Source organism: Cucurbita maxima, unplaced genomic scaffold (assembly GCF_002738345.1).
Source record: "Cucurbita maxima cultivar Rimu unplaced genomic scaffold, Cmax_1.0 Cma_Scf00010, whole genome shotgun sequence".
In the NCBI taxonomy this organism is placed as follows: domain Eukaryota; kingdom Viridiplantae; phylum Streptophyta; class Magnoliopsida; order Cucurbitales; family Cucurbitaceae; genus Cucurbita; species Cucurbita maxima.
Genome location: NW_019272026.1, coordinates 3,369,633 through 3,396,114, shown reverse-complemented (window position 1 = coordinate 3,396,114; position 26,482 = coordinate 3,369,633). Strand labels below are relative to the sequence as shown.

The following is a 26,482-nucleotide window of genomic DNA, read 5'->3' as shown; positions in this document are numbered from 1 at the left end:
AACCAAAGAGTTCGGCAAAAATACAGTCCACTCTCTAGGCCAAGAAGCTACTCGTGTTATGCAAGGGGCTCTACAAAGTATAAGTACACCAAAGTGTAAGGAACCACGACTCTCCACAATAGTATGATATTGTCTATTTTGAACATAAGCTCTTATAGCTTTTGGCAACGGAAGACTACTCCTTTCAATAATCCTCAACAAAAAGAACTTGACTTAGGACGAAGAAAACAAGTTATATGGAAACAAGTCGAGGGAGGCAAGCAGCCCTTTTTCAGGGCATTATACAAATTAATTTCGAATTTGAAGAGACCAAATACAACCCAACGCCCGATCACTACATTTAATCGCAGAGTATTTTTCAACAGTACTGTTTGGACATTCATATCATGCATCTCGGAATGAGGAAAATTACAATAGCAGCGATAAAACCCTAGAATGATAAGCAAATCAATTACAAACTAAACTCCAAATCTAAGTTCCCCAATTCACAAATCGGAATTAGTTAATGCAAAGCCATACGCCCAACCCAATCAGAGCAGTACCAAACAGAGCGTACCCGACACGAGTTTCCTCGCCAAGAAGCATTCCGAAAACAGCGGTGGCAGCAAAAGTTGTGGCGTTGGTGACCGGAACGGCGAGCGATATTGGGGCATCGCTTAGAATGGCAAAGAAAGTAGCTGAGGCGGTGAGATTAACCAAAAAAGGGACAGTGTACTGCCAGATCGAGAGGAGCTTGAGCCATCGACGGAAGGAGGAGAGGAGTTTGTTTGAAGAGCGGGTTGCATTGGAGGAAGATTTAAGAGCTTGGTCCCAGAGAAGGGCGCCACGGCGCATCAGTGCATTGGTGGCGCCCCATGCTATACCGATCGCAACCATTTTCTCTACATCCCCGATCATCTTCTTCCGCAGTCTCTCTGTTCAGTTGTTTCAGCTGATTCTCTGTTCAGTTGTTTCAGAACTCAGAATTGTGTTTATCAACTGAAATATCCGTTTATATATATATAAAAACAATAAAAAAAAATTAAAATATCATTTTAATCTTCCTAAAGCTCTATTTTATTAATATCACAAAATTTCAATGATATAAACCCAAGTTTATTATTTGAACAAATCGATAAAAAATTTGTTCTTCCGAATAAGAATAAAAACATCAATCTTTGAGAATTCATATCATATAGTTCATACTTCCTTAGCATTATACCCCATAATCTTTTAATAGAAAAAACCGGATTCTATCATGCCAACCAACGACCTTTACAACTTTACTATATTCTTAATTCATACAATTATAGCTCTTATTCAGGAAATTAAAGATAAAAATAGCCAATGTCTAATAATAGACGAGGAAAGGCAAGCTATAAAGCGATCAGAAACTTGAATCTTTGAAACATCCCATTCCAATCCCACAAATTAGGAAGACAAAAAGAGCTTCCTGATATTGGGATTGAAATGGCAGGGTTTCAATCTCTTTCAATAGCATTTTTGGTGTGTGTGATTGTGTCTAATCACATGGTAGTTGATGCCATGACGTCAAAAAACATGGCCCTATTCTGGGGAAATAGTCAGTCCAAAATAGAAGGGGATGACCTTCAGCTTGTTCTGGACCAAAGCTCAGGTGAAATGATGTCATTTCTTGCTTTCTTGACCATATCTCCATGTTTCTCAGAACTGTGAATGTGCAAAATGAACAAATTCATCTAGTACTTACCTTTGACCGCCAAGAATGATTCTGTCGTTGCAGGCTCGGGAGCAAAGTCAAAGAGATATTTCATTTTCGGAAGCTTTGAAGCTCAGATCAAGTTCGTTCCAGGAGATTCTGCAGGATTAGTAACGGCATTTTATGTATGGTTCAACGCTGAAAAAATACCTGAGCAATCTACATAGATTACACAGAGTTTTTCTGGTGCTAATTCTTCATCTTAAAATTTTTGCAGCTATCTTCTGAAGGTAGCCATCATGATGAGGTAGACTTTGAGTTCTTGGGGAATGCCACCGGAGAGCCTTATACCATTCACACAAACATATTCGTTCAGGGTGTGGGAGACAGAGAACAGCAGTTTCGACCGTGGTTCGACCCCACTGCTGATTTCCACAACTACACAATTCACTGGAATCCTAATGCTGTTGTGTAAGTGAAAATTTGATCAACTTAAAAGCATATGGTGAAAATTGATCCCAATAAGAACATGACGTGATCTGGATGATTTCAGGTGGTATATTGATGGTATTCCAATTAGAATTTTCCGGAACTACGAGAACGCCCCGAAGCTAAAAACAGCCTTCCCTAACAAGCAAGGTATGAGGTTATATACCAGTTTGTGGAATGCACAGGATTGGGCAACTCAAGGAGGGCGTGTGAAAACCAACTGGGCCAGCGCACCGTTCACGGCTAGCTTTCGCCGCTTTAGGCCAAGAGCTTGTCCCTGGAATGGAGCGCTCAGCATTAGCCAATGTGCCTCCAACTCCCCAACAAACTGGTGGACTTCTCCAATTCATGCACAGCTAAGTGCTTCTCAGTCGACCAAGCTTAGGGAAATCCGCGAGAAATACATGATCTATGATTACTGCTTAGACCCTACACGTAGACCCAACGGGGTACTGCCACCAGAATGCTAACACAAACACAAGCACTACTACCAGCAATAACGCTATCGCGCTGGTGGACTTCTCCAGTTCATGCACAGCTAAGTGCTTCTCAGTCGACCAAGCTTAGGGAAATCCGCGAGAAATACATGATATATGATTACTGCTTAGACCCTACACGTAGACCCAACGGGGTACTGCCACCAGAATGCGAACACAAACACAAGCACTACTACCAGCAATAACGCTATCGCGCTGGTGGACTTCTCCAGTTCATGCACAGCTAAGTGCTTCTCAGTCGACCAAGCTTAGGGAAATCCGCCAGAAATACATGATATATGATTACTGCTTACACCCTACACGGAGACGATCCAACGGGGTACTGCCACCAGAATGTTATAGACGGCCATTCAAACACAAACACAAGCACTACGGCCAGCAATAACAGTATCACACTCACACTCAGTTGTGTACCAAAAATGCTATTTTTTTCTTCTTTGAGAGAAACCCTGTTTGCAAGTTCATTGCTTTATGATTGGTTTCGATGTACCGTTTTTACTAGGATGCATGTTTCATATAAAACTTGCTTTCCCATTTGCATTTGCTTGATCTGTGAAATCTTGGGACTGAGGAGCCTAAAAAGTATTAGTGCACAAAATTATCTGGTTTAGGATGAAGAACACAAGTCATGGGGAAAAGATAGGTACAGAAAGTAACCTTTTGATACTGCTCGCTTTCCTATATATTCAAACTGTCGTTGAAAAATGACCCTGGGAAGAGTTATCCAGAAAGAAACAAATGGATTCTTTTATAGCAAACTGTAAAATATTGGAAACTAAGGTCAAAGCAAATCAACTTTTGAGAAAGACCTTTTGCCTCTAGTAAATTAGGAGATGAAATAGCCAATGGTTAATCTGCACATAACTTTTCTCTAACACATTCCTAACTTCATCGCTGACAACCAATACATGTCATCATTAGCCCAATACAAACCCAATAATTGTATGATCCCATTTAGGATAATTCCATAGGAAAATAATTTAGGTTTTTAGAAATAAAGATATCTAGGTATTTTAGGAAAATGATTTAAAAAATAGTGAGATATTTTTGGAATAAATTGTTTAACCTCTACTATGAATACCCTCCACCCTACCAAGCTTTTCATCCCAAAAAATTTAAAGCACTCAGTTTCGTTAGGTGTTAATTCTTGGAACTCTTCTTGAAGGATCCTTATAAACTAGTTCTTTTTGGTTGTCAACATTAGAAAGATCCTTGGAACTCTTCTTGAAGGATCCTTATAAACTAGTTCTTTTTGGTTGTCAACATTAGAAAGGTCGNTGAGGTAGACTTTGAGTTCTTGGGGAATGCCACCGGAGAGCCTTATACCATTCACACAAACATATTCGTTCAGGGTGTGGGAGACAGAGAACAGCAGTTTCGACCGTGGTTCGACCCCACTGCTGATTTCCACAACTACACAATTCACTGGAATCCTAATGCTGTTGTGTAAGTGAAAATTTGATCAACTTAAAAGCATATGGTGAAAATTGATCCCAATAAGAACATGACGTGATCTGGATGATTTCAGGTGGTATATTGATGGTATTCCAATTAGAATTTTCCGGAACTACGAGAACGCCCCGAAGCTAAAAACAGCCTTCCCTAACAAGCAAGGTATGAGGTTATATACCAGTTTGTGGAATGCACAGGATTGGGCAACTCAAGGAGGGCGTGTGAAAACCAACTGGGCCAGCGCACCGTTCACGGCTAGCTTTCGCCGCTTTAGGCCAAGAGCTTGTCCCTGGAATGGAGCGCTCAGCATTAGCCAATGTGCCTCCAACTCCCCAACAAACTGGTGGACTTCTCCAATTCATGCACAGCTAAGTGCTTCTCAGTCGACCAAGCTTAGGGAAATCCGCGAGAAATACATGATCTATGATTACTGCTTAGACCCTACACGTAGACCCAACGGGGTACTGCCACCAGAATGCTAACACAAACACAAGCACTACTACCAGCAATAACGCTATCGCGCTGGTGGACTTCTCCAGTTCATGCACAGCTAAGTGCTTCTCAGTCGACCAAGCTTAGGGAAATCCGCCAGAAATACATGATATATGATTACTGCTTACACCCTACACGGAGACGATCCAACGGGGTACTGCCACCAGAATGTTATAGACGGCCATTCAAACACAAACACAAGCACTACGGCCAGCAATAACAGTATCACACTCACACTCAGTTGTGTACCAAAAATGCTATTTTTTTCTTCTTTGAGAGAAACCCTGTTTGCAAGTTCATTGCTTTATGATTGGTTTCGATGTACCGTTTTTACTAGGATGCATGTTTCATATAAAACTTGCTTTCCCATTTGCATTTGCTTGATCTGTGAAATCTTGGGACAAGAGGAGCCTAAAAAGTATTAGTGCACAAAATTATCTGGTTTAGGATGAAGAACACAAGTCATGCGGAAAAGATAGGTACAGAAAGTAACCTTTTGATACTGCTCGCTTTCCTATATATTCAAACTGTCGTTGAAAAATGACCCTGGGAAGAGTTATCCAGAAAGAAACAAATGGATTCTTTTATAGCAAACTGTAAAATATTGGAAACTAAGGTCAAAGCAAATCAACTTTTGAGAAAGACCTTTTGCCTCTAGTAAATTAGGAGATGAAATAGCCAATGGTTAATCTGCACATAACTTTTCTCTAACACATTCCTAACTTCATCGCTGACAACCAATACATGTCATCATTAGCCCAATACAAACCCAATAATTGTATGATCCCATTTAGGATAATTCCATAGGAAAATAATTTAGGTTTTTAGAAATAAAGATATCTAGGTATTTTAGGAAAATGATTTAAAAAATAGTGAGATATTTTTGGAATAAATTGTTTAACCTCTACTATGAATACCCTCCACCCTACCAAGCTTTTCATCCCAAAAAATTTAAAGCACTCAGTTTCGTTAGGTGTTAATTCTTGGAACTCTTCTTGAAGGATCCTTATAAACTAGTTCTTTTTGGTTGTCAACATTAGAAAGATCCTTGGAACTCTTCTTGAAGGATCCTTATAAACTAGTTCTTTTTGGTTGTCAACATTAGAAAGGTCGGCGATCTAAGGCAATATGATAGCAGATGCTAGAAGAGCACTCAAAATTTTTTCAAGCTTGACTAAATGTAATTGTTGACTAACAATTTGGATGCATGAAATCTTTTACCTCGGAAACACTATAGTTGGCTTCATAAGACTTCCAAGGTTGAGGCTCCAAAACAAGAATGCCACCCTGCCGGCCACCCTGCCTTTTCAAAATGAAAGCTTAATTAAGAAGGTTCTTAATCAAAAAAGTAAATACAGAAGGTTCTTATTCCTGATCTTAGGGCAATTTAACACAAAGTACATAGGTGTATGACAAGGTAAGTACCGGAGGAAGCAGTCTCCAACCAACATCTCCCCAGTTTTGATGAATCCACTTTGCTACACTCAAACTGCAGTACAGAAATTAGAAAAAAAAAAAAAAAAAACGCATGTTGTGACCCCAGAAGGGAGACGTATCAAGGGTCAAGAAAACAAATAGCATTAATACTCAACACCTAAGATAAAAAGATTAACTTACCAAAGAATTGTATCATAGTGCTTCTCAGGTGGATATGGACTAAATATAAACTTCTGCAGTTGGAAGGAAACAACGGTATGAAGATCATGTTCTTTGGAAGAGAAATGCTTGTAGAAACTTCTGTATCTATCTTCAAAGCTCCAAACCATTATCCGGCTTCCAAACATCTATCTTGCCCTTCCTAGATTCCAGTAAGCATCGTCAACTCGATCCTGCATAAAGAGAAGTTCAGGTTGGAAACAAAGCAACTATTTGTATAGAAAGATCGAGGGATCAACTCTGGCTAAGTACCTTGGTATACAAACAAATCTTTCACTTTTGAGATCTATTTTCTCCTAACATAACTACCAGAACATGATGTGATGATTACTAAAGCCACCAGCAAAAAGATAGAGTTCGTATTGATGAAGTCACTATGAACCATGAAGCTCAACGAACAATGTAAGCTCCCTCGATAATTTCAGGTCACGAGCTTTGATTCTATCAATATGGAGGAGGAACAGAGGTTCGAGTTTCCACCCATGAAGTACGTTACTAAGAGGCAATCCGGTATGACAAAGCTAAAAAATATAAGTGCGTTACAGGTCATAATTACAGCCCATAGGGGACCGGGAAAGGGCATACCACTCAAGACTATTTAGATATAAATATTTATCACACATAGCCTGATCAACAACCTCCTTCAATATCTACCCTTTTCTGTAAAACCCTTCAATTACTTTTTTGGTATAAAAATTCTCCTCCCTAATACTATAGTCAAACAATAAATCAGCATCCAACCATCCCAGGCTATAATTTACATGACTAATTTACAAGTGCCTAAAATAGTTAATGATAAAATGCATCATTAATTTGAGAAGTCATATATCATATAGTTCATACTTTCTTAGCATTATGCCCCGTGCCCTTTATCAAGTTGGGAGCGCCACTCACCTTTCTACACCATTTGAACCAAGATACTATAGCTTACGAATTAATAGAAAAAAAAAACGGTTTCTATCATGGCAACGAAGGACCTTCTCAACTTTACTATTTTTAAGTGTGCAAAGCTGTAATTCATACACTTATAGCTCTTATTCAGGAAATTAAAGATAAAAATAGCCAATGTCTAATAATAGACGAGGAAAGGCAAGCTATAAAGCGATCAGAAACTTGAATCTTTGAAACATCCCATTCCAATCCCACAAATTAGGAAGACAAAAAGAGCTTCCTGATATTGGGATTGAAATGGCAGGGTTTCAATCTCTTTCAATAGCATTTTTGGTGTGTGTGATTGTGTCTAATCACATGGTAGTTGATGCCATGACGTCAAAAAACATGGCCCTATTCTGGGGAAATAGTCAGTCCAAAATAGAAGGGGATGACCTTCAGCTTGTTCTGGACCAAAGCTCAGGTGAAATGATGTCATTTCTTGCTTTCTTGACCATATCTCCATGTTTCTCAGAACTGTGAATGTGCAAAATGAACAAATTCATCTAGTACTTACCTTTGACCGCCAAGAATGATTCTGTCGTTGCAGGCTCGGGAGCAAAGTCAAAGAGATATTTCATTTTCGGAAGCTTTGAAGCTCAGATCAAGTTCGTTCCAGGAGATTCTGCAGGATTAGTAACGGCATTTTATGTATGGTTCAACGCTGAAAAAATACCTGAGCAATCTACATAGATTACACAGAGTTTTTCTGGTGCTAATTCTTCATCTTAAAATTTTTGCAGCTATCTTCTGAAGGTAGCCATCATGATGAGGTAGACTTTGAGTTCTTGGGGAATGCCACCGGAGAGCCTTATACCATTCACACAAACATATTCGTTCAGGGTGTGGGAGACAGAGAACAGCAGTTTCGACCGTGGTTCGACCCCACTGCTGATTTCCACAACTACACAATTCACTGGAATCCTAATGCTGTTGTGTAAGTGAAAATTTGATCAACTTAAAAGCATATGGTGAAAATTGATCCCAATAAGAACATGACGTGATCTGGATGATTTCAGGTGGTATATTGATGGTATTCCAATTAGAATTTTCCGGAACTACGAGAACGCCCCGAAGCTAAAAACAGCCTTCCCTAACAAGCAAGGTATGAGGTTATATACCAGTTTGTGGAATGCACAGGATTGGGCAACTCAAGGAGGGCGTGTGAAAACCAACTGGGCCAGCGCACCGTTCACGGCTAGCTTTCGCCGCTTTAGGCCAAGAGCTTGTCCCTGGAATGGAGCGCTCAGCATTAGCCAATGTGCCTCCAACTCCCCAACAAACTGGTGGACTTCTCCAATTCATGCACAGCTAAGTGCTTCTCAGTCGACCAAGCTTAGGGAAATCCGCGAGAAATACATGATCTATGATTACTGCTTAGACCCTACACGTAGACCCAACGGGGTACTGCCACCAGAATGCTAACACAAACACAAGCACTACTACCAGCAATAACGCTATCGCGCTGGTGGACTTCTCCAGTTCATGCACAGCTAAGTGCTTCTCAGTCGACCAAGCTTAGGGAAATCCGCGAGAAATACATGATATATGATTACTGCTTAGACCCTACACGTAGACCCAACGGGGTACTGCCACCAGAATGCGAACACAAACACAAGCACTACTACCAGCAATAACGCTATCGCGCTGGTGGACTTCTCCAGTTCATGCACAGCTAAGTGCTTCTCAGTCGACCAAGCTTAGGGAAATCCGCGAGAAATACATGATATATGATTACTGCTTAGACCCTACACGTAGACCCAACGGGGTACTGCCACCAGAATGCGAACACAAACACAAGCACTACTACCAGCAATAACGCTATCGCGCTGGTGGACTTCTCCAGTTCATGCACAGCTAAGTGCTTCTCAGTCGACCAAGCTTAGGGAAATCCGCGAGAAATACATGATATATGATTACTGCTTAGACCCTACACGTAGACCCAACGGGGTACTGCCACCAGAATGCGAACACAAACACAAGCACTACTACCAGCAATAACGCTATCGCGCTGGTGGACTTCTCCAGTTCATGCACAGCTAAGTGCTTCTCAGTCGACCAAGCTTAGGGAAATCCGCGAGAAATACATGATATATGATTACTGCTTAGACCCTACACGTAGACCCAACGGGGTACTGCCACCAGAATGCTAACACAAACACAAGCACTACTACCAGCAATAACGCTATCGCGCTGGTGGACTTCTCCAGTTCATGCACAGCTAAGTGCTTCTCAGTCGACCAAGCTTAGGGAAATCCGCGAGAAATACATGATATATGATTACTGCTTAGACCCTACACGTAGACCCAACGGGGTACTGCCACCAGAATGCGAACACAAACACAAGCACTACTACCAGCAATAACGCTATCGCGCTGGTGGACTTCTCCAGTTCATGCACAGCTAAGTGCTTCTCAGTCGACCAAGCTTAGGGAAATCCGCGAGAAATACATGATATATGATTACTGCTTACACCCTACACGGAGACGATCCAACGGGGTACTGCCACCAGAATGTTATAGACGGCCATTCAAACACAAACACAAGCACTACGGCCAGCAATAACAGTATCACACTCACACTCAGTTGTGTACCAAAAATGCTATTTTTTTCTTCTTTGAGAGAAACCCTGTTTGCAAGTTCATTGCTTTATGATTGGTTTCGATGTACCGTTTTTACTAGGATGCATGTTTCATATAAAACTTGCTTTCCCATTTGCATTTGCTTGATCTGTGAAATCTTGGGACAAGAGGAGCCTAAAAAGTATTAGTGCACAAAATTATCTGGTTTAGGATGAAGAACACAAGTCATGCGGAAAAGATAGGTACAGAAAGTAACCTTTTGATACTGCTCGCTTTCCTATATATTCAAACTGTCGTTGAAAAATGACCCTGGGAAGAGTTATCCAGAAAGAAACAAATGGATTCTTTTATAGCAAACTGTCGTTGAAAAATGACCCTGGGAAGAGTTATCCAGAAAGAAACAAATGGATTCTTTTATAGCAAACTGTAAAATATTGGAAACTAAGGTCAAAGCAAATCAACTTTTGAGAAAGACCTTTTGCCTCTAGTAAATTAGGAGATGAAATAGCCAATGGTTAATCTGCACATAACTTTTCTCTAACACATTCCTAACTTCATCGCTGACAACCAATACATGTCATCATTAGCCCAATACAAACCCAATAATTGTATGATCCCATTTAGGATAATTCCATAGGAAAATAATTTAGGTTTTTAGAAATAAAGATATCTAGGTATTTTAGGAAAATGATTTAAAAAATAGTGAGATATTTTTGGAATAAATTGTTTAACCTCTACTATGAATACCCTCCACCCTACCAAGCTTTTCATCCCAAAAAATTTAAAGCACTCAGTTTCGTTAGGTGTTAATTCTTGGAACTCTTCTTGAAGGATCCTTATAAACTAGTTCTTTTTGGTTGTCAACATTAGAAAGATCCTTGGAACTCTTCTTGAAGGATCCTTATAAACTAGTTCTTTTTGGTTGTCAACATTAGAAAGAGATCCTTGGAACTCTTCTTGAAGGATCCTTATAAACTAGTTCTTTTTGGTTGTCAACATTAGAAAGGTCGGCGATCTAAGGCAATATGATAGCAGATGCTAGAAGAGCACTCAAAATTTTTTCAAGCTTGACTAAATGTAATTGTTGACTAACAATTTGGATGCATGAAATCTTTTACCTCGGAAACACTATAGTTGGCTTCATAAGACTTCCAAGGTTGAGGCTCCAAAACAAGAATGCCACCCTGCCGGCCACCCTGCCTTTTCAAAATGAAAGCTTAATTAAGAAGGTTCTTAATCAAAAAAGTAAATACAGAAGGTTCTTATTCCTGATCTTAGGGCAATTTAACACAAAGTACATAGGTGTATGACAAGGTAAGTACCGGAGGAAGCAGTCTCCAACCAACATCTCCCCAGTTTTGATGAATCCACTTTGCTACACTCAAACTGCAGTACAGAAATTAGAAAAAAAAAAAAAAAAAAAACATGTTGTGACCCCAGAAGGGAGACGTATCAAGGGTCAAGAAAACAAATAGCATTAATACTCAACACCTAAGATAAAAAGATTAACTTACCAAAGAATTGTATCATAGTGCTTCTCAGGTGGATATGGACTAAATATAAACTTCTGCAGTTGGAAGGAAACAACGGTATGAAGATCATGTTCTTTGGAAGAGAAATGCTTGTAGAAACTTCTGTATCTATCTTCAAAGCTCCAAACCATTATCCGGCTTCCAAACATCTATCTTGCCCTTCCTAGATTCCAGTAAGCATCGTCAACTCGATCCTGCATAAAGAGAAGTTCAGGTTGGAAACACCCTTCCTAGATTCCAGTAAGCATCGTCAACTCGATCCTGCATAAAGAGAAGTTCAGGTTGGAAACAGGGCAACTATTTGTATAGAAAGATCGAGGGATCAACTCTGGCTAAGTACCTTGGTATACAAACAAATCTTTCACTTTTGAGATCTATTTTCTCCTAACATAACTACCAGAACATGATGTGATGATTACTCAAATCTTTCACTTTTGAGATCTATTTTCTCCTAACATAACTACCAGAACATGATGTGATGATTACTAAAGCCACCAGCAAAAAGATAGAGTTCGTATTGATGAAGTCACTATGAACCATGAAGCTCAACGAACAATGTAAGCTCCCTCGATAATTTCAGGTCACGAGCTTTGATTCTATCAATATGGAGGAGGAACAGAGGTTCGAGTTTCCACCCATGAAGTACGTTACTAAGAGGCAATCCGGTATGACAAAGCTAAAAAATATAAGTGCGTTACAGGTCATAATTACAGCCCATAGGGGACCGGGAAAGGGCATACCACTCAAGACTATTTAGATATAAATATTTATCACACATAGCCTGATCAACAACCTCCTTCAATATCTACCCTTTTCTGTAAAACCCTTCAATTACTTTTTTGGTATAAAAATTCTCCTCCCTAATACTATAGTCAAACAATAAATCAGCATCCAACCATCCCAGGCTATAATTTACATGACTAATTTACAAGTGCCTAAAATAGTTAATGATAAAATGCATCATTAATTTGAGAAGTCATATATCATATAGTTCATACTTTCTTAGCATTATGCCCCGTGCCCTTTATCAAGTTGGGAGCGCCACTCACCTTTCTACACCATTTGAACCAAGATACTATAGCTTCCGAATTAATAGAAAAAAAAAACGGTTTCTATCATGGCAACGAAGGACCTTCTCAACTTTACTATTTTTAAGTGTGCAAAGCTGTAATTCATACACTCATAGCTCTTATTCAGGAAATTAAAGATAAAAATAGCCAATGTCTAATAATAGACGAGGAAAGGCAAGCTATAAAGCGATCAGAAACTTGAATCTTTGAAACATCCCATTCCAATCCCACAAATTAGGAAGACAAAAAGAGCTTCCTGATATTGGGATTGAAATGGCAGGGTTTCAATCTCTTTCAATAGCATTTTTGGTGTGTGTGATTGTGTCTAATCACATGGTAGTTGATGCCATGACGTCAAAAAACATGGCCCTATTCTGGGGAAATAGTCAGTCCAAAATAGAAGGGGATGACCTTCAGCTTGTTCTGGACCAAAGCTCAGGTGAAATGATGTCATTTCTTGCTTTCTTGACCATATCTCCATGTTTCTCAGAACTGTGAATGTGCAAAATGAACAAATTCATCTAGTACTTACCTTTGACCGCCAAGAATGATTCTGTCGTTGCAGGCTCGGGAGCAAAGTCAAAGAGATATTTCATTTTCGGAAGCTTTGAAGCTCAGATCAAGTTCGTTCCAGGAGATTCTGCAGGATTAGTAACGGCATTTTATGTATGGTTCAACGCTGAAAAAATACCTGAGCAATCTACATAGATTACACAGAGTTTTTTTGGTGCTAATTCTTCATCTTAAAATTTTTGCAGCTATCTTCTGAAGGTAGCCATCATGATGAGGTAGACTTTGAGTTCTTGGGGAATGCCACCGGAGAGCCTTATACCATTCACACAAACATATTCGTTCAGGGTGTGGGACACAGAGAACAGCAGTTTCGACCGTGGTTCGACCCCACTGCTGATTTCCACAACTACACAATTCACTGGAATCCTAATGCTGTTGTGTAAGTGAAAATTTGATCAACTTAAAAGCATATGGTGAAAATTGATCCCAATAAGAACATGACGTGATCTGGATGATTTCAGGTGGTATATTGATGGTATTCCAATTAGAATTTTCCGGAACTACGAGAACGCCCCGAAGCTAAAAACAGCCTTCCCTAACAAGCAAGGTATGAGGTTATATACCAGTTTGTGGAATGCACAGGATTGGGCAACTCAAGGAGGGCGTGTGAAAACCAACTGGGCCAGCGCACCGTTCACGGCTAGCTTTCGCCGCTTTAGGCCAAGAGCTTGTCCCTGGAATGGAGCGCTCAGCATTAGCCAATGTGCCTCCAACTCCCCAGCAAACTGGTGGACTTCTCCAATTCATGCACAGCTAAGTGCGTCTCAGTCGACCAAGCTTAGGGAAATCCGCCAGAAATACATGATATATGATTACTGCTTAGACCCTACACGTAAACGATCCAGTGGGGTACTGCCGCCAGAATGTTATAGACGGCAGTTCTAACACAAATACAAGCATGACTACCAGCAATAACAATATCACACTCACACTCAGTTGTGTACCAAAAATGCTATTTTTTTTATTCTTTGAGAGAAACCCTGTTTGCAAGTTCATAGCTTCATGATTGGTTTCTATGTATCGTTCGTACTATTTTTGAAAATGGATAAATGGATACATGTTTCATATAAAACTTGCTTCCCCATTTGCTTGATCTGTGAAATCTTTGGACTGAGGAGCCTACAAAGTATTAGTGCACAAAATTATTTGGCTTAGGATGAAGAACACAAGTCATGCAAATAAGTAAGGGAGGTAAAGATAGGAACAGAAAGGAACCTTTTGATACTGCACGCTTTCCTAAAGATTCAAACTGAAATCACTTTTTACTCTTTAGACAGACCTGTCCATGAAAAATGACCCTGGGTAGAGTTATCCAGAAAGAAACAAATGCTTTCTTTTGTAGCGAACTGGAAAATATTCGAAACTGAGGTCAAAGCAAATCAACTTCTGAGAAGGACTTTTGCCTCTAGTGGTTGAGGAAATGAAATAGCTACAAAATCAACCATATTTAACGCGGAATTTGTCAATGGCTGTCTGGAGGACCGGTTTGTGAAACTGTAAAGGACACCCAATGGTTAATCTGCATCTAACTTTTCTCTAAGACATTCCTAACCCTATCATTGACTAAGATCCATTCCTTCAACCAAAGACAAGTCAGGTGAGCTTGGTTGGGAAGAAGTCTGGATAGGATTGGATTCACTCAGACTACGACTAGTCAAGATGTTAAAAACCTTTTCAAGGCTTCTAAGTTTAAATACTTGTTCAAAATAATAATATCCTGAAAGAAAATTAAAGAAACCTAAAGATAATCTATCTTAGAGCTGATTTAGCATCCACTTCGGGAACTATTTGGATTGCAAAGCACTTTAAAGTACATTTTCTTTTATTTTCTTTTCTTTTTTGATGCAAACTGAGCAAAATTAAAAGACTTGTTTTGATTACATTTTCATCAACTGTCACCTTGTTCTTGTTACAAAACGAGACAAACAACTTTGTTGTTACACAGAGAAAGGTTTAAACTTAGTTATGAGTGAAAATGATATATGAACGGTACATGAATAGTGATATATATCAGCGTTAAGATTGTTCAAAAGGATAACGATGTAAATATCAAAAAGCAGAAGCTTACAACAAGCCTTCAAAAAGCACCTACGCATAAGTGACAGGGATCCCAATACAGACGGCACCCTTCAAAAACAGCCACTCTTTACCATGTCTGGAATATGTAATGTACTATTTAAACTAAACAAGGCCTGTAACTAACTACTTCTAAAGACCAGCTGATGGCTCTCTGCATTCAATTTGGTTCAGATGTCCAGATTACAAACATTCACTTCCGGAAAACAAAAATTGGTCGATTGAATCCTCCTGTATTGCTGTGGGACAAGCCGGTGGTTAAGGCTTCAACTGTTCTGAACCCAATCTGGGGTGGTATTTTGTCCAGAAGTTAGTGAAAACTGATGCTGTTTGTAAAACTAAGCCAAATAAATCATAAAAATACCTTGTCTAGGAGTATCTCTTGGAACTCTTCTGGAAGGATCCTTATAGACTTGAAGTTCTTTTTAGTTGTCTGCATTAGAACGATCAGCGATCTAAGGCAATATGATATGAGATGCTAGAAGAGCACCGGAAAAAAATTCAAGTTTGACTAAAAGTAATTGTTGATTAACAATTTGGATGCATGAAATTTTTTACCTCGGAAACACTATAGTTGGCTTCATAAGACTTCCAAGGTTGAGGCTCCAAAACAAGAATGCCACCCTGCCTTTTCAGAATGAATGCATAATTAAGAAGGTTCTTAATCAAACATTAAAGTAAATACAAACATATAACTGACCAAGGTTATTATTGATCTTAGGACCATTTAAGACAAAGTGCATAGGTGTATGACAAGGCAAGTACCGGGTGAAGTAGTCTCCAAATTTTGTAAAACAATGTAATTAAACCATCATCTCCCCAGTTTAGATGAATCCACTTTGCTACACTCAAACTGCAGTACAGAAAAAAAAAAAAAAAAAAAAANCTGGTATATAGCAATTATTTTGTATATATACAGTTTATGTTTAAATTTAACAAACAGGGATCAAATTTATTACCTGCAGTAAAAAAAAATCAAAATGAACTGCAGTAAAAAAAAAAAAAAAAAAAAACGCATATTGTGACCCCAGAAGGGAGATGCATCAAGGGTCAAGAAAACAAATAGCATTAATACGCAACACAAGATAAAAAGATTAACTTACCAAAGAATTGTATCATAGTGCTTCTCAGGTGGATATTGACTAAATATAAAATTCTGCTGTTGGAAGGAAACATCGGTATGAAGATCATGCTCTTTGGAAGAAGAAATACTTGTAGAAGCTTCTGTATCTATCTTCGAAGCTCCAGAAGCACCAAGCTCCAAACCATTATCCGGCTTCCCAACATTTATTCTTGCCCTTCTTAGATTCCGGTAAGCATCGTCAACTCGATCTTGCATAAAGAGAAGTTCAGGTTGGAAACTCAGCAATCATTTTAGAAAGACTGGGAGATCAACTCTGGCTAAGTACCTTGGTATACAAACAATTCTTTCACTTTTGAGATATATTTTCTCCTAACATAACTACCAGAACATGATGTGATTATTACTAAAGCCACCAGTAAAAGATAGAGTTCGTATTGATAAAGTCACTATGATCCATGTAGTTCAACAAACAATGTAAGTTCCCTCAAAAATTTCAGGTCACGAGCTTTGATTCTTTCAATATAAAGGAGGAACAGAGATTCAAGTTCCCACCAATGAAGTAAGTTACTAAGAGGCAATCCAATAGGACAAAGCCAAAAAAAATATAAGTGTGTTACAGGTTATAATTACAGCCCATAGGGGACGGGGAAAGGGCATACCACTCAAGACTATCTAGATCTAAATATTTATCGCACGTACCCTTATCAACAACCACCTTTAATATCTACCCTTTTCTGTAAAACCCTTCAATTACTTTTTTTGTATAAGAATTCTCCAACTAATCTCCCTAATAATATAGTCCAACAATAAATCAGCACCCAACCATCCCAGGCTATAATTTACATGACTAATTTACAAGTGCTTAAAATAGTTAATGATAGAATGCATCATCAATTAAGATTTAGACCTCCAAAGAAGATAGTTATTCACAAAACCGCTTTCATGTACTTTGTAGAAGTATAAAGTGGATCTGCAATGGAAGTTGTAGAGCTTTTAGAGTAAATCTTACCGGGATCAATATCAACGCCAAGAATCCTCCGGCAATTAAACTTTCTAGCTGCGAAAAGAAAGTTATCCGCATAAGTAAAGAGCTCTAGTATTTGAGAAAAAGCAATTCCACAATCTTCAATGAACAATAAAATAGCCAGTGATAACAGAGCTTTCTTGAACTGAGATGCACAAAAGACAGTTTTAAGTTCATAGCGAAATGACAAGTTGCTATAGTTTTATTGTCTTTGCTGCAACATGCATATAAACTTCTTTTCAGACTTGAGACTTCCATGCATATCCTTTGGTAAAATGAGTAAGAAGTTCATAAAATTACGGCACATGATAAGGACGTATCAATCCTTTTTTTTTTTTTTTTAATATATATATATATAAATATAAATAAATAAATACTGAGATTGAAGTATTGCTACCTATCTGAATGGTAACCATCCCACTATTGCAACCAATATCCAGGCAATCCTTGCCTTCAAACCATTCTTTCTTGAAAACCTTTAGACGCGGATCTTCAACAAATTTTTGACCTAACTGCCACACAAAAAATAAGAAAACGCAACTAGGGGTAACGCACATTCTGTCGGCCGAATAAGAACGAATCATAAATTATTAGAGCACTGAAGTTGGAAAAACAAGCTTAACTGGTCTACACCAAGTCTCGAAATTTTAAATTTTCGTTTCTATCACAAACCGACATTAGTTCGAATCTTAACCAGAAACCGGAGACAATCGAGAATACTTCTCAGAACTATATTTACCACAAGAAGGGCAACATAGAACTCCGAGGTAAGTGGGGAAGAATAGGTCAGGAGAAATACCCGGTAGCCATAGTAACTTCGGTAATTGCCATAGGGAAAAGCATGCTTCTTGCGTCTTTTAGGATTTTGCTTGAGTTCAGCTTCTGTTTTCTCCTGCTCTTCCGCCATCTCCTTAAATCGCAACTTTAATTATCTCTTTTGCTGATACTCTCTGAAGTGAAGACGAAACGTCGATGAACGACGGTAATCCCGGGCGGAGGAAGCGGTGGCAGCATGCAATGGAGGAACCAATATCTCTAGGGTTTAAACCAGCTTCCCCTAGCACTGTTATGCGCTTCCTAATTTTCGCGGCAAACCCATGGGCAGCGCGTATATAGGTCATTTTCGTCTTTTTCCTTCCTTTTTTTTCTACCTTTTCCAATTAAATTTTCTCACACTCTATTTTGGTCCCTAATTTTTAAAATTAAAATACTATTTTAGTCCGTAATTTTCAAAACCCCATCTATTTTAGATTTATTCATTTAAATATTTAAATTTATATTTCATATTCTTAGTAAATCTTTAAAGTTAGTTGAAAATATATTTATTAGCCTTCTATCTATAAAATTTGGCAAATATATCTTCATACAAACTATTATCATTATTATTATTATTATTATTTAATAAATTTTGATAAAAAAAAAAATACCTTCAACTACAATAACACGGAGACTAAAACCTTTTTAAACCACTAGATTGATATACCCTAAACTCTAAACCCAAGACAACATTGTATATACAAGAGAAAATGTCACAACTAGATTGATATGACAAATGAACAGGCAACTAATACAATATTCGCAGGATAGGAGCGAAAATTGTTAATATAAAATCCGAAAATTATCTCATAAACTAATTGTCTGCATTTTGTATATCATCTTCATTTATTATATTTTCTATAATATTTTCTTATTTCATAATTTTTCCACGATCTCTATAGTTATCTCATTCATGTGCATTCCTAAACATAGATGTCTACGAGATAGGTGCAGGACAAAAAAGCTTTCCTAGTTCTCGTCCTAAGTTTGTGCTCCAATCCTCCTCCGGAAAAGATTTAAAAGTTTTAAAAATAATTTGGGAAATAATTAATTGATATGGGCTATGAATGGAGGAAAAAAAGGCATATGTGTTTATTAACTCAATTATGAAATAATTAATAATTAATGCAAAAAAAAAAATATATGGAAATATGTCATCCATGGCCAAGAAGGACAAATTTAGAAATAAAAACAAACACCTACGTTAATTAGCTGTTAACTCATCCTACGTGGAAATACAACCTTTTCATAAACAAAATTAATTAGCATCCCTGTTTTTTTTTGTAGTACAAGCTGGCAGTAGAAAGTGGGCCCAATAATACAAAGGCCGGGAATTGGGTCCCACTCCACTTGTATTAAAAATGTTTTTAAAATAAAAATAAATAAAATTCTCCAATCAAGTTTACAACTTTGCCTTTACCTTTCTCCTTGGATTTCATTAACTAAGGCTTTGAATGTTTGTTAGGTATCTTTCATATTCCAAACCCTAATTCCCATCCCCTTTGTTTCCAACCCATTATTTCTTAGGCCTCGTCTTTGTCATATTTTTAAAAGAGGTCAATCCGTGACAGAAATAGAGGCTACTTATTAGACATTCTTAAGTGTTATTTTCAATAATATGAATCGATCTACTAAAAAAATATTGAAACCAGACAAATATGAATGAGTTATGAAATGTAAGACCAAACTTTAAATATTTTTTAAATATGTATTAGTTAATGGATTATAACATAAAATTAATATTATGTGGAAGTCTACGGTCACATTCCACTCGGTTAGTTTTCGGATCTGGCATTGACATCCTAAATTACTACCCACCTCTAAAGTAATCAAAATCATGAATCATGTATGTTGATTGTTAGAGGGTTTGAATCGAGTTCGTCGCCAATTCAGTCACTAACTACCTGAAAACCCAGCACAGCGACAACATTGAAGACCAAAGTGTGGGTCTTTTAGAGCCAGAAAGATGAGTCAGGGTCCACTTGCATGATAATGAGAGAACGTGGATGGTGTTCTTAGCCGCTCGAGGCTCTTTTCATGTTGGGTAGTTTGCACCATCAAAAGTTCCCACCGTCTTCCAGATTAAAAAATTTAAATTATTGCACTTTCTTTTCTGGGATTCGTTTTTATTGGTGGTGACATTCTCTCCTTGTTGTACTGTACTTGATGCACAGTAAATTCATTGAAGACCAACGTTCATCCAAACATCCCATGTCGTTTTATGCCATAGGGTAGGGCCGTTTCTTCTGCTTACACCACCCCATTTCTCCATCTGCTCTGTAATTTTGTTCAAGTTCCAGCTTTATGCGTGGACGAACAGGGGCCGTTTGAAAACAACAAAAATCTTCACGGCAGAAAGCTGCCTCTGCGACCTTGATCCTCGCTGACCTCTGTTCTGCATCTTTTTAGCTCTGTTTACGGTTGGTGACTACCTGAGTTCATGTTTTTTTTTTGAGTATTTCAGTCACTTTCTCTGTTCTGACTCTACTTTATCTCTGATTAGTGAATCTTTTCCCTCCGGATTCTTCCTTTCTCTCTCGATTTTTGAGTCTTCGTGATTTCTTCAAGCGTCAAAATCGACTGATATCACCTCTCATCAGCCGCTTCTCAGTTGCAGTCTTTTTGGCTTCAAGGGGTTCGGTTTTGGTTAATTAATTGTTGTTCTTTATCTGGAGCACGCTTTTTAAAAAAATTAGTTTCTACCCAGTTGATCAAGAATGTCGTTTTCATGTTCATCCGAATTTCTCATCGGAATCTAGAAAGTTTCAAGGTCTAAAGCTTAATCAGCACAAAATCTCGGGGGTGTAGTTTTTGGTTGAATTATTGACTCGGTGAGATATTTTTCCGCCGTTATCTCCACAATTCCGGCTCTGGGTGTTCAAAAAAACTTCGATTCTGAAGATTGATCATAAAAATTGTTCATCTTGCATTTTGTCTGCCATTGGGTTAATTTAAGCTTGCGGCGTGGTGTAGTGCGACTGTCAGTCGTTCGTACACAGGATAACGAGCCTTGGCGCGTGAACCTGATGAATTTTGCGGCAATTTTTGTGACGCGTCCTATTTCATTTCCGTACTTAATCTAATGGGTTGCATTTTTTCGAGGGTTTGTATTGGCGAGGAAACTACTTCAAGATCTTCGAGAATCGCTGAAGCCCAAATTGCCAAGACCGCCGCTGAAATCGATACGATCTCTTCTTCGTCTTCTAATAGCCGAGAAGGCGGAATCGGTGACCAACGAAATCGATTGAATTCAAACAACAGAGATTCAGAAGTTGAAATCACGAGGCTGTCGAGAGTTTCTTCTCAGTTCTTGCCCGCCGAGGGGTCTCGAACCATCAAAGTTCCTTCTGGAAACTTCAAATTACAATATTCGTTTCTTTCGCAAAGAGGGTATTATCCCGATGCCCTTGATAAGGCAAATCAAGACAGTTTTTGCATCCACACCCCATTTGGGAACAGTCCAGATGACCATTTCTTTGGGGTTTTCGATGGGCATGGGGAATTTGGAACACAGTGCTCGCAGTTTGTTAAACGGAAGCTCTGTGAAAATTTACTTAGGAATAGTAGGTTCCACAGTGACGCGGTTGAAGCTTGTCATGCGGCTTATTTAACAACTAATTCACAGTTGCACGCAGATATCTTGGATGATAGCATGAGTGGTACTACGGCTATTACTGTTTTAGTTAGAGGTAGGACTATATATGTTGCTAATTCAGGTGATTCGAGAGCCGTTATAGCAGAGCGGAGAGGGAAGGAAGTCGTGGCTGTCGACCTCTCAATCGATCAAACTCCGTTCCGAACCGACGAAGTTGAACGTGTTAAGCTTTGTGGTGCTAGAGTTCTTACACTTGATCAGATTGAGGGGCTGAAGAACCCTGAGATTCAGTACTGGGGTACTGAAGAAGGAGATGATGGTGATCCTCCTAGGCTTTGGGTACCTAATGGGATGTACCCTGGTACTGCTTTCACAAGAAGTATAGGCGACTCGATTGCCGAGACTATTGGCGTTGTTGCTACGCCTGAAATTGTTGTTCTGGAGCTGACACCAGATCATCCTTTCTTTGTTGTTGCTAGTGATGGGGTATTTGAGTTTCTTTCGAGCCAAACCGTGGTCGACATGGTAATGTACTCTATCATATGTTTAATGCACTCTTTAGTATGTTAGTGATGCTTGTGCTGCAATTGTGGCTGTTATCTTCACAGGTTTCTAAATATAAAGATCCCCGTGATGCTTGTGCTGCAATTGTGGCTGAGTCCTATAAACTTTGGCTTCAATTTGAGACTCGAACAGATGATATCACTGTTATCGTGGTGCATATCAATGGACTAACCAATGTACGAGGACTTTCCTTATCTTTCTGCCATTCAAGTCACTATAGTTTTAGTTATATTTGTTATGTTTTGTTTTTGTTAGACTGTTACTAGTGAATCGACAAGATCTGTTGGAGGTGGTATCGTTCCATCTGCTCTTCCTCAAGTCGTGGAGGTGACAGGATCAGAATCTCCTTCTACCTTTGGCTGGAATAGAAACAACCGTGCAAGGCAAGATTTGTCAAGGGCACGTCTCCGGGCTATCGAGAGTTCCCTAGAGAACGGGCAAGTCTGGGTGCCTCCATCTCCAGCTCATAGGAAGTCGTGGGAAGAAGAAGTAAGCTCGTGTCTTGCTTTTAATATATCTTGGTTATCTAAGAAAATTGGTACATATTTGTTTCATTGCTGAGTTTTTGGCTTCATACTCCACAGGCACATATTGAACGAGCATTGCACGACCATTTCCTCTTCAGAAAACTAACTGATTCTCAGTGCCAAGTCTTACTAGATTGTATGCAAAGAGTTGATGTCATACCCGGGCAAATCGTAGTCGAACAAGTATCTTTCCTTCTTTATTTCTTGTTTTCTTCCCTTGTCATGAAAGCCATCTGCTACCTTAAATCAAATACATTCATGCAAATGAGAATTTGAGTATGCGCATGGGTTGAAGATGCTAATTATTTGGTATGTGCATGGGCTGTGTTGGTTTGTAGGGTGGTGAAGGTGACTGTTTTTATGTGGTTGGCAGTGGAGAATTTGAGGTCTTGGCAACCCAGGTGCATATCACTTTTCTTTCTCCTAATCTATTATATTGCAATTTCTTGAGGCTTTATGTTGACTTAATGCTATCATCGCAATTACAGGAAGAAAGCCATGGAGACGTTCCTCGAATTCTGCAACACTACACAGCTGAGAAGCTATCTTCCTTCGGGGAACTGGCTTTGATGTGGGTTTTCTCTTGTTAACTGCAGCTCCATGTTTGATCATGTATGGCTTATACTTCATTTGTTTAATAGTTTGGTTTGTGTATAATGTATCTACAGGTATAACAAACCACTTCAAGCCTCAGTACGTGCTGTTACAAGCGGGACGCTTTGGGCTTTGAAAAGAGAGGACTTTCGTGGCATTCTTATATCAGAATTTTCGAACTTGTCATCTTTGAAATCTCTTCGATCTGTCGACCTTTTGTCGAAGTTAACAATCTTGCAATTGAGTCGCATTGCAGATTGCCTTTCTGAAGTTACCTTCGCAGATGGGCAGCTGATTGTTGATGGGGTAACCTTATTTTATAATAGCACACAACTGATGTGAGATCCTAATTGGTTGGTGAGGGAACAAACCTCTCTCTAGTAGACGCGTTTTAAAATCTTGAATGGAAGCTCGCAAAGGAAAGCTCAGAGAGGACAATATCTGCTAATAGTGGGCTTGGGCGGTTACAATTGACATTTACAACTCTTCAAGTAATTTTTCTTTTTTTGCAGACGGAAGACGCCTCATGTGCACTGCACATTATTCAGAAGGGACGAGTGAGGATCACTTTCGATGCGGAGTTAATGAGCAGTTCAAATGTTTACAGCTTCAATTATGCCAGTCAAGAAGAGGACGATGCCGCACGGAGTGGTAACGAGATCGTAGCTATTAAGAAAGAGGGAAGTTATTTTGGTGAATGGGGACTTCTTGGTGAGCATGTGGGCTTCTTACAGGCAGTTGCTGTGGGAGATGTTGTGTGTTCTATTTTAACAAAGGAAAAGTTTGAATCAGTTGTTGGCCCTTTACCAAAGCTCTCTCAAGATGATCAAAAGTATATTGCATTTGCTTTTGAGTTGTATGGCCACACTTTTACCATATTTTTCCTTATGTCATATCCTACCCTGTACACATCGTTTGCCTTCATGTAGGGCGAAGGAACATTCTTCAGACACTCTCCATCACTCAGACAAAATTCTTGACATTTCAGCTATTCCGAAAGTCGAGCTCGCTGATCTGGTGAGCAGACATTTTGCTGTTCGTGGTTATGTTACTCTTTTCCAGAATCTGACACCTTTTGTTATCTTCTTTGATTGTTTTTGTTTTGAGGAGTGGAAAACGTGTTTATATTCCACAGAATACAGTGAAATCGGTCTAGTTCGGTTAAGGAACACAGGTTATCTTGTAGTATCTCCTCTTTATAATGGCTATGAATAATTTTCTTCTTTGATGGCTACTTCTCAAGCTTATGGAACTGCCTTGTTGAATTTGAATTTGAAGCAGAAACTACGCTTAGTTTAAAAAGGTTTACAAGACAGAAGGTCAAAAGGCTGGGACTTGAAGCACAAGTTTCAAAGGAGAAAGATCTTATGAAGAGCATCAGTTCTTTAGCTTGTGTGCCGCAAATTCTCTGCACTTGTTTAGACCAATCACATGCTGGCATATTGCTAAAAACACGCCTTGCTTGTTCTTTGTCTTCGATACTTCAAGTCCCGCTCGATGAATCTTCTGCACGTTTCTTCGCAGCCTCTCTTGTTATGGCACTAGAAGATTTGCACAAGGTTTGATTCTATGGACTTGTTGTTGATCCTCTGTTCTTCTTCAATCCTGAATTAATCTCCGTCAGTTATATCCTTTCTTTGTTTGAATTTTCAGCTTGGTGTTCTCCACAGAGGAATCTCCCCTGATGTTCTAATGTTGAATCAAACCGGACACATACAGGTCTATTTTCCTACATGATAACAGTTTTCAAGGTCTCTGTCAGTAAATTTTTTGTATTCCTCTTATTGCAGTTAGTAGACTTCAGATATGGGAAACGAACAACGGGCGAGAGAACGTATACTATTTGCGGGGCGGCCGACTTTTTAGCTCCCGAGATAGTTCAGGGCAATGGCCATGGTTTCGCTGCTGACTGGTAGACACTAAACCTCCCAATGCTTACATAATCATAAACGAGACAATATTCAGGCACTTCAACTTACAACTCCCTATCATAAACGCTCAGGTGGGCCCTGGGAGTCTTAATCTATTTCATGCTGAAAGGTAAAATGCCATTCGGATCATGGCGACAAGGCGAGCTCGATACGTTTTCGAAGATTGCAAGAGGACAATTAAGTGTTCCCCAGATTTTCAGTCATGAAGCAATTGATCTCATCGTCAAGGTAATGCAATGCTACTAGTGATCAATAATCTCCTCTATCCTCTCCATTCCCACCTTTAATTACCCACCATATATATACGTACTTTGATCAGTTACTTGAAGTTGATGAGAAGAAAAGACTTGGAAACGAGAATCAAAACTCTGTTAGAAGTCATCCCTGGTTCGATGGCATTGATTGGAAGGGAATCCACGACGGTACCTTTCCCATTCCCGAGTCAATTACTTCTCGTGTCGCTCGATATTTGGAGAGCTACCCTGAAGATTACAGTGTTTCTTTAGTCAAACCAACTCGAGATCGTGATGAACAGGATGACCCCGAGTGGATCAACGACTGGTAGAGTGTATCGATCGGTTCCAGTTGTTTTCTTTCATAATTCGAGAAATTGTTCGACATAAGTTCATGTGTTTTATCTAATAAATTCTTTATAAACTCGTTGAAGACATAAATATTAAACATTAATGAAAAAATAAAAAAAATAATAATAATAAAGATGAGTGGCTGATATGTAAAGATGGAGAAGATCGGTAGACACGAAATCAAGGCTCTCCAAACTGTCCGGGAGTAACAGCAAAACAAAGCTTGTGAGTTTCGACATGTCGGAACATCCACAGAGTGACATACAGGCCAGGCTCTGTCAAATTATTGGTCTTGTAAAAATCATTCCAGCCTTTGGTGAGGACGTATAGCTTAGAAGCCCAGAGTTTGAACTGCATATCGTATTGTCTCCCTTCACCATTATAAACTGTAACATCAATTCCCTCGCTCGGATCCTCATCCGCATTGAACATTGGTAACAAATGGTTCGTCACAAATTCCTTCCGTACTATCAATCTCCCTTGCCCTTCCGACACGTCGCTTTTCGTCAACCGCTTCTCCCACGGCGGGCTACGTGCTCCAATTATGTTCATAATAACCGCCAACGCCGGAATCACCACTGGAGCTACTACCTCTACTACTTCCTCCACTTCCACCGCCACGTCTTCATCGCCGTTGATGGATGGAGCTTCGTTTTCGTCATCCATGTCGCCGGAAGTTGAACCTGAAACTTGTTCATCGGAAGTATACGACGGCTCGGGAAATTGCTCGCCTGTACATAAGCAGTGAAAAATCATA

At 39.2% G+C, this 26,482-nt stretch overlaps 7 protein-coding genes across 16 annotated transcripts; 4 read left to right on the top strand and 3 right to left on the bottom strand.

Annotated features, from left to right (window-relative positions):
* Nucleotides 1–249: 249 nt before the first annotated feature.
* On the bottom strand, nucleotides 250–1,984 carry LOC111485302 (transmembrane protein 234 homolog). 2 transcript variants are annotated; one of them, XM_023132132.1, is made up of 2 exons: nucleotides 1,588–1,984; nucleotides 250–939 (listed from the first exon to the last, which is right to left on the bottom strand). In XM_023132132.1, the coding sequence occupies exon 2, from the start codon at nucleotides 895–897 to the stop codon at nucleotides 499–501; it is 399 nt and encodes a 132-aa protein (XP_022987900.1). In that variant the 5' UTR covers nucleotides 898–939; nucleotides 1,588–1,984; the 3' UTR covers nucleotides 250–498. The 2 variants fall into 2 exon arrangements, with proteins under 2 accessions (XP_022987900.1, XP_022987899.1); XM_023132131.1 differs by having other exon boundaries at nucleotides 1,709–1,984.
* On the top strand, nucleotides 1,081–4,577 carry LOC111485252 (probable xyloglucan endotransglucosylase/hydrolase protein 26). Of its 2 annotated transcripts, XM_023132058.1 has the most exons (5): nucleotides 1,081–1,615; nucleotides 1,742–1,842; nucleotides 1,935–1,964; nucleotides 3,926–4,089; nucleotides 4,172–4,577. In XM_023132058.1, exons 1-5 carry the CDS (start codon nucleotides 1,450–1,452, stop codon nucleotides 4,575–4,577), a joined length of 867 nt encoding a protein of 288 aa, XP_022987826.1. In that variant the 5' UTR covers nucleotides 1,081–1,449. The 2 variants fall into 2 exon arrangements, with proteins under 2 accessions (XP_022987826.1, XP_022987825.1); XM_023132057.1 differs by lacking the exons at nucleotides 3,926–4,089; nucleotides 4,172–4,577 and adding an exon at nucleotides 2,211–2,616 and having other exon boundaries at nucleotides 1,935–2,128.
* LOC111485308 (probable RNA methyltransferase At5g51130) lies at nucleotides 4,488–6,371 on the bottom strand. The gene is made up of 4 exons (XM_023132138.1): nucleotides 6,205–6,371; nucleotides 6,013–6,076; nucleotides 5,809–5,886; nucleotides 4,488–4,998 (listed from the first exon to the last, which is right to left on the bottom strand). The coding sequence occupies exons 1-4, from the start codon at nucleotides 6,369–6,371 to the stop codon at nucleotides 4,921–4,923; spliced, it is 387 nt and encodes a 128-aa protein (XP_022987906.1). The 3' UTR covers nucleotides 4,488–4,920.
* A 140-nt stretch (nucleotides 6,372–6,511) lies between these two features.
* LOC111485254 (probable xyloglucan endotransglucosylase/hydrolase protein 26) lies at nucleotides 6,512–8,598 on the top strand. The gene is made up of 4 exons (XM_023132059.1): nucleotides 6,512–7,597; nucleotides 7,724–7,824; nucleotides 7,917–8,110; nucleotides 8,193–8,598. Exons 1-4 carry the CDS (start codon nucleotides 7,432–7,434, stop codon nucleotides 8,596–8,598), a joined length of 867 nt encoding a protein of 288 aa, XP_022987827.1. The 5' UTR covers nucleotides 6,512–7,431.
* Nucleotides 7,620–18,206, bottom strand: LOC111485259 (probable RNA methyltransferase At5g51130). 6 transcript variants are annotated; one of them, XR_002718637.1, is made up of 9 exons: nucleotides 17,914–18,205; nucleotides 17,512–17,626; nucleotides 17,100–17,147; nucleotides 16,110–16,338; nucleotides 15,772–15,859; nucleotides 15,565–15,630; nucleotides 11,270–11,481; nucleotides 11,078–11,141; nucleotides 10,937–10,955 (listed from the first exon to the last, which is right to left on the bottom strand). XR_002718637.1 is itself a non-coding variant. In XM_023132064.1 (8 exons), the coding sequence occupies exons 1-8, from the start codon at nucleotides 18,019–18,021 to the stop codon at nucleotides 15,200–15,202; spliced, it is 816 nt and encodes a 271-aa protein (XP_022987832.1). In that variant the 5' UTR covers nucleotides 18,022–18,204; the 3' UTR covers nucleotides 14,881–15,199. The 6 variants fall into 6 exon arrangements, 4 of the variants coding, with proteins under 4 accessions (XP_022987833.1, XP_022987834.1, XP_022987835.1 ...); XM_023132064.1 differs by lacking the exons at nucleotides 10,937–10,955; nucleotides 11,078–11,141; nucleotides 11,270–11,481 and adding exons at nucleotides 14,881–15,292; nucleotides 15,371–15,439 and having other exon boundaries at nucleotides 17,914–18,204; XR_002718638.1 differs by lacking the exons at nucleotides 10,937–10,955; nucleotides 11,078–11,141; nucleotides 11,270–11,481 and adding exons at nucleotides 15,262–15,292; nucleotides 15,371–15,461.
* Nucleotides 12,480–13,885, top strand: LOC111485246 (probable xyloglucan endotransglucosylase/hydrolase protein 26). Its single transcript, XM_023132049.1, has 4 exons — nucleotides 12,480–12,796; nucleotides 12,923–13,023; nucleotides 13,116–13,309; nucleotides 13,392–13,885. Exons 1-4 carry the CDS (start codon nucleotides 12,631–12,633, stop codon nucleotides 13,813–13,815), a joined length of 885 nt encoding a protein of 294 aa, XP_022987817.1. The 5' UTR covers nucleotides 12,480–12,630; the 3' UTR covers nucleotides 13,816–13,885.
* A 1,823-nt stretch (nucleotides 18,207–20,029) lies between the features above and the next one.
* Nucleotides 20,030–25,773, top strand: LOC111485104 (protein phosphatase 2C and cyclic nucleotide-binding/kinase domain-containing protein-like). Of its 3 annotated transcripts, XM_023131821.1 has the most exons (16): nucleotides 20,030–20,350; nucleotides 20,434–22,050; nucleotides 22,134–22,265; nucleotides 22,345–22,578; nucleotides 22,674–22,799; nucleotides 22,955–23,017; nucleotides 23,105–23,187; nucleotides 23,285–23,516; nucleotides 23,723–24,042; nucleotides 24,140–24,227; nucleotides 24,318–24,384; nucleotides 24,489–24,769; nucleotides 24,864–24,929; nucleotides 25,001–25,122; nucleotides 25,213–25,369; nucleotides 25,461–25,773. In XM_023131821.1, the coding sequence occupies exons 2-16, from the start codon at nucleotides 21,013–21,015 to the stop codon at nucleotides 25,704–25,706; spliced, it is 3,255 nt and encodes a 1,084-aa protein (XP_022987589.1). In that variant the 5' UTR covers nucleotides 20,030–20,350; nucleotides 20,434–21,012; the 3' UTR covers nucleotides 25,707–25,773. The 3 variants fall into 3 exon arrangements, with proteins under 3 accessions (XP_022987589.1, XP_022987587.1, XP_022987590.1); XM_023131819.1 differs by having other exon boundaries at nucleotides 20,030–22,050; XM_023131822.1 differs by having other exon boundaries at nucleotides 20,032–22,050; nucleotides 24,492–24,769.
* Nucleotides 25,774–26,482: the final 709 nt, after the last annotated feature.

Bases quoted from the DNA above. Each gene is read 5' to 3' on its own strand.
- LOC111485308 (XM_023132138.1), bottom strand. From the start codon at position 6,371: ATGTTTGGAAGCCGGATAATGGTTTGGAGCTTTGAAGATAGATACAGA. The intron at 6,077-6,204 runs GTAAGTTAATCT...TCTGTACTGCAG, and splicing joins CACTATGATACAATTCTTTG to TTTGAGTGTAGCAAAGTGGA. The intron at 5,887-6,012 runs GTACTTACCTTG...TTGAAAAGGCAG, and splicing joins GTTGGAGACTGCTTCCTCCG to GGTGGCCGGCAGGGTGGCAT.
- LOC111485104 (XM_023131821.1), top strand. From the start codon at position 21,013: ATGGGTTGCATTTTTTCGAGGGTTTGTATTGGCGAGGAAACTACTTCA. The intron at 24,770-24,863 runs GTTTGATTCTAT...TTGAATTTTCAG, and splicing joins CACTAGAAGATTTGCACAAG to CTTGGTGTTCTCCACAGAGG. The intron at 25,123-25,212 runs GTAGACACTAAA...ATAAACGCTCAG, and splicing joins CATGGTTTCGCTGCTGACTG to GTGGGCCCTGGGAGTCTTAA.
- LOC111485302 (XM_023132132.1), bottom strand. From the start codon at position 897: ATGATCGGGGATGTAGAGAAAATGGTTGCGATCGGTATAGCATGGGGC.
- LOC111485246 (XM_023132049.1), top strand. From the start codon at position 12,631: ATGGCAGGGTTTCAATCTCTTTCAATAGCATTTTTGGTGTGTGTGATT. The intron at 13,024-13,115 runs GTATGGTTCAAC...AAATTTTTGCAG, and splicing joins GATTAGTAACGGCATTTTAT to CTATCTTCTGAAGGTAGCCA. The intron at 13,310-13,391 runs GTAAGTGAAAAT...GGATGATTTCAG, and splicing joins TGGAATCCTAATGCTGTTGT to GTGGTATATTGATGGTATTC.
- LOC111485259 (XM_023132064.1), bottom strand. From the start codon at position 18,021: ATGGCGGAAGAGCAGGAGAAAACAGAAGCTGAACTCAAGCAAAATCCT. The intron at 15,440-15,564 runs GTAAAAAATTTC...GTTCTAATGCAG, and splicing joins CCAACTATAGTGTTTCCGAG to ACAACTAAAAAGAACTTCAA. The intron at 15,293-15,370 runs GTATTTTTATGA...ATACCACCCCAG, and splicing joins AAGAGATACTCCTAGACAAG to ATTGGGTTCAGAACAGTTGA.
- LOC111485252 (XM_023132058.1), top strand. From the start codon at position 1,450: ATGGCAGGGTTTCAATCTCTTTCAATAGCATTTTTGGTGTGTGTGATT. The intron at 1,616-1,741 runs GTGAAATGATGT...CTGTCGTTGCAG, and splicing joins TGTTCTGGACCAAAGCTCAG to GCTCGGGAGCAAAGTCAAAG. The intron at 4,090-4,171 runs GTAAGTGAAAAT...GGATGATTTCAG, and splicing joins TGGAATCCTAATGCTGTTGT to GTGGTATATTGATGGTATTC.
- LOC111485254 (XM_023132059.1), top strand. From the start codon at position 7,432: ATGGCAGGGTTTCAATCTCTTTCAATAGCATTTTTGGTGTGTGTGATT. The intron at 7,598-7,723 runs GTGAAATGATGT...CTGTCGTTGCAG, and splicing joins TGTTCTGGACCAAAGCTCAG to GCTCGGGAGCAAAGTCAAAG. The intron at 8,111-8,192 runs GTAAGTGAAAAT...GGATGATTTCAG, and splicing joins TGGAATCCTAATGCTGTTGT to GTGGTATATTGATGGTATTC.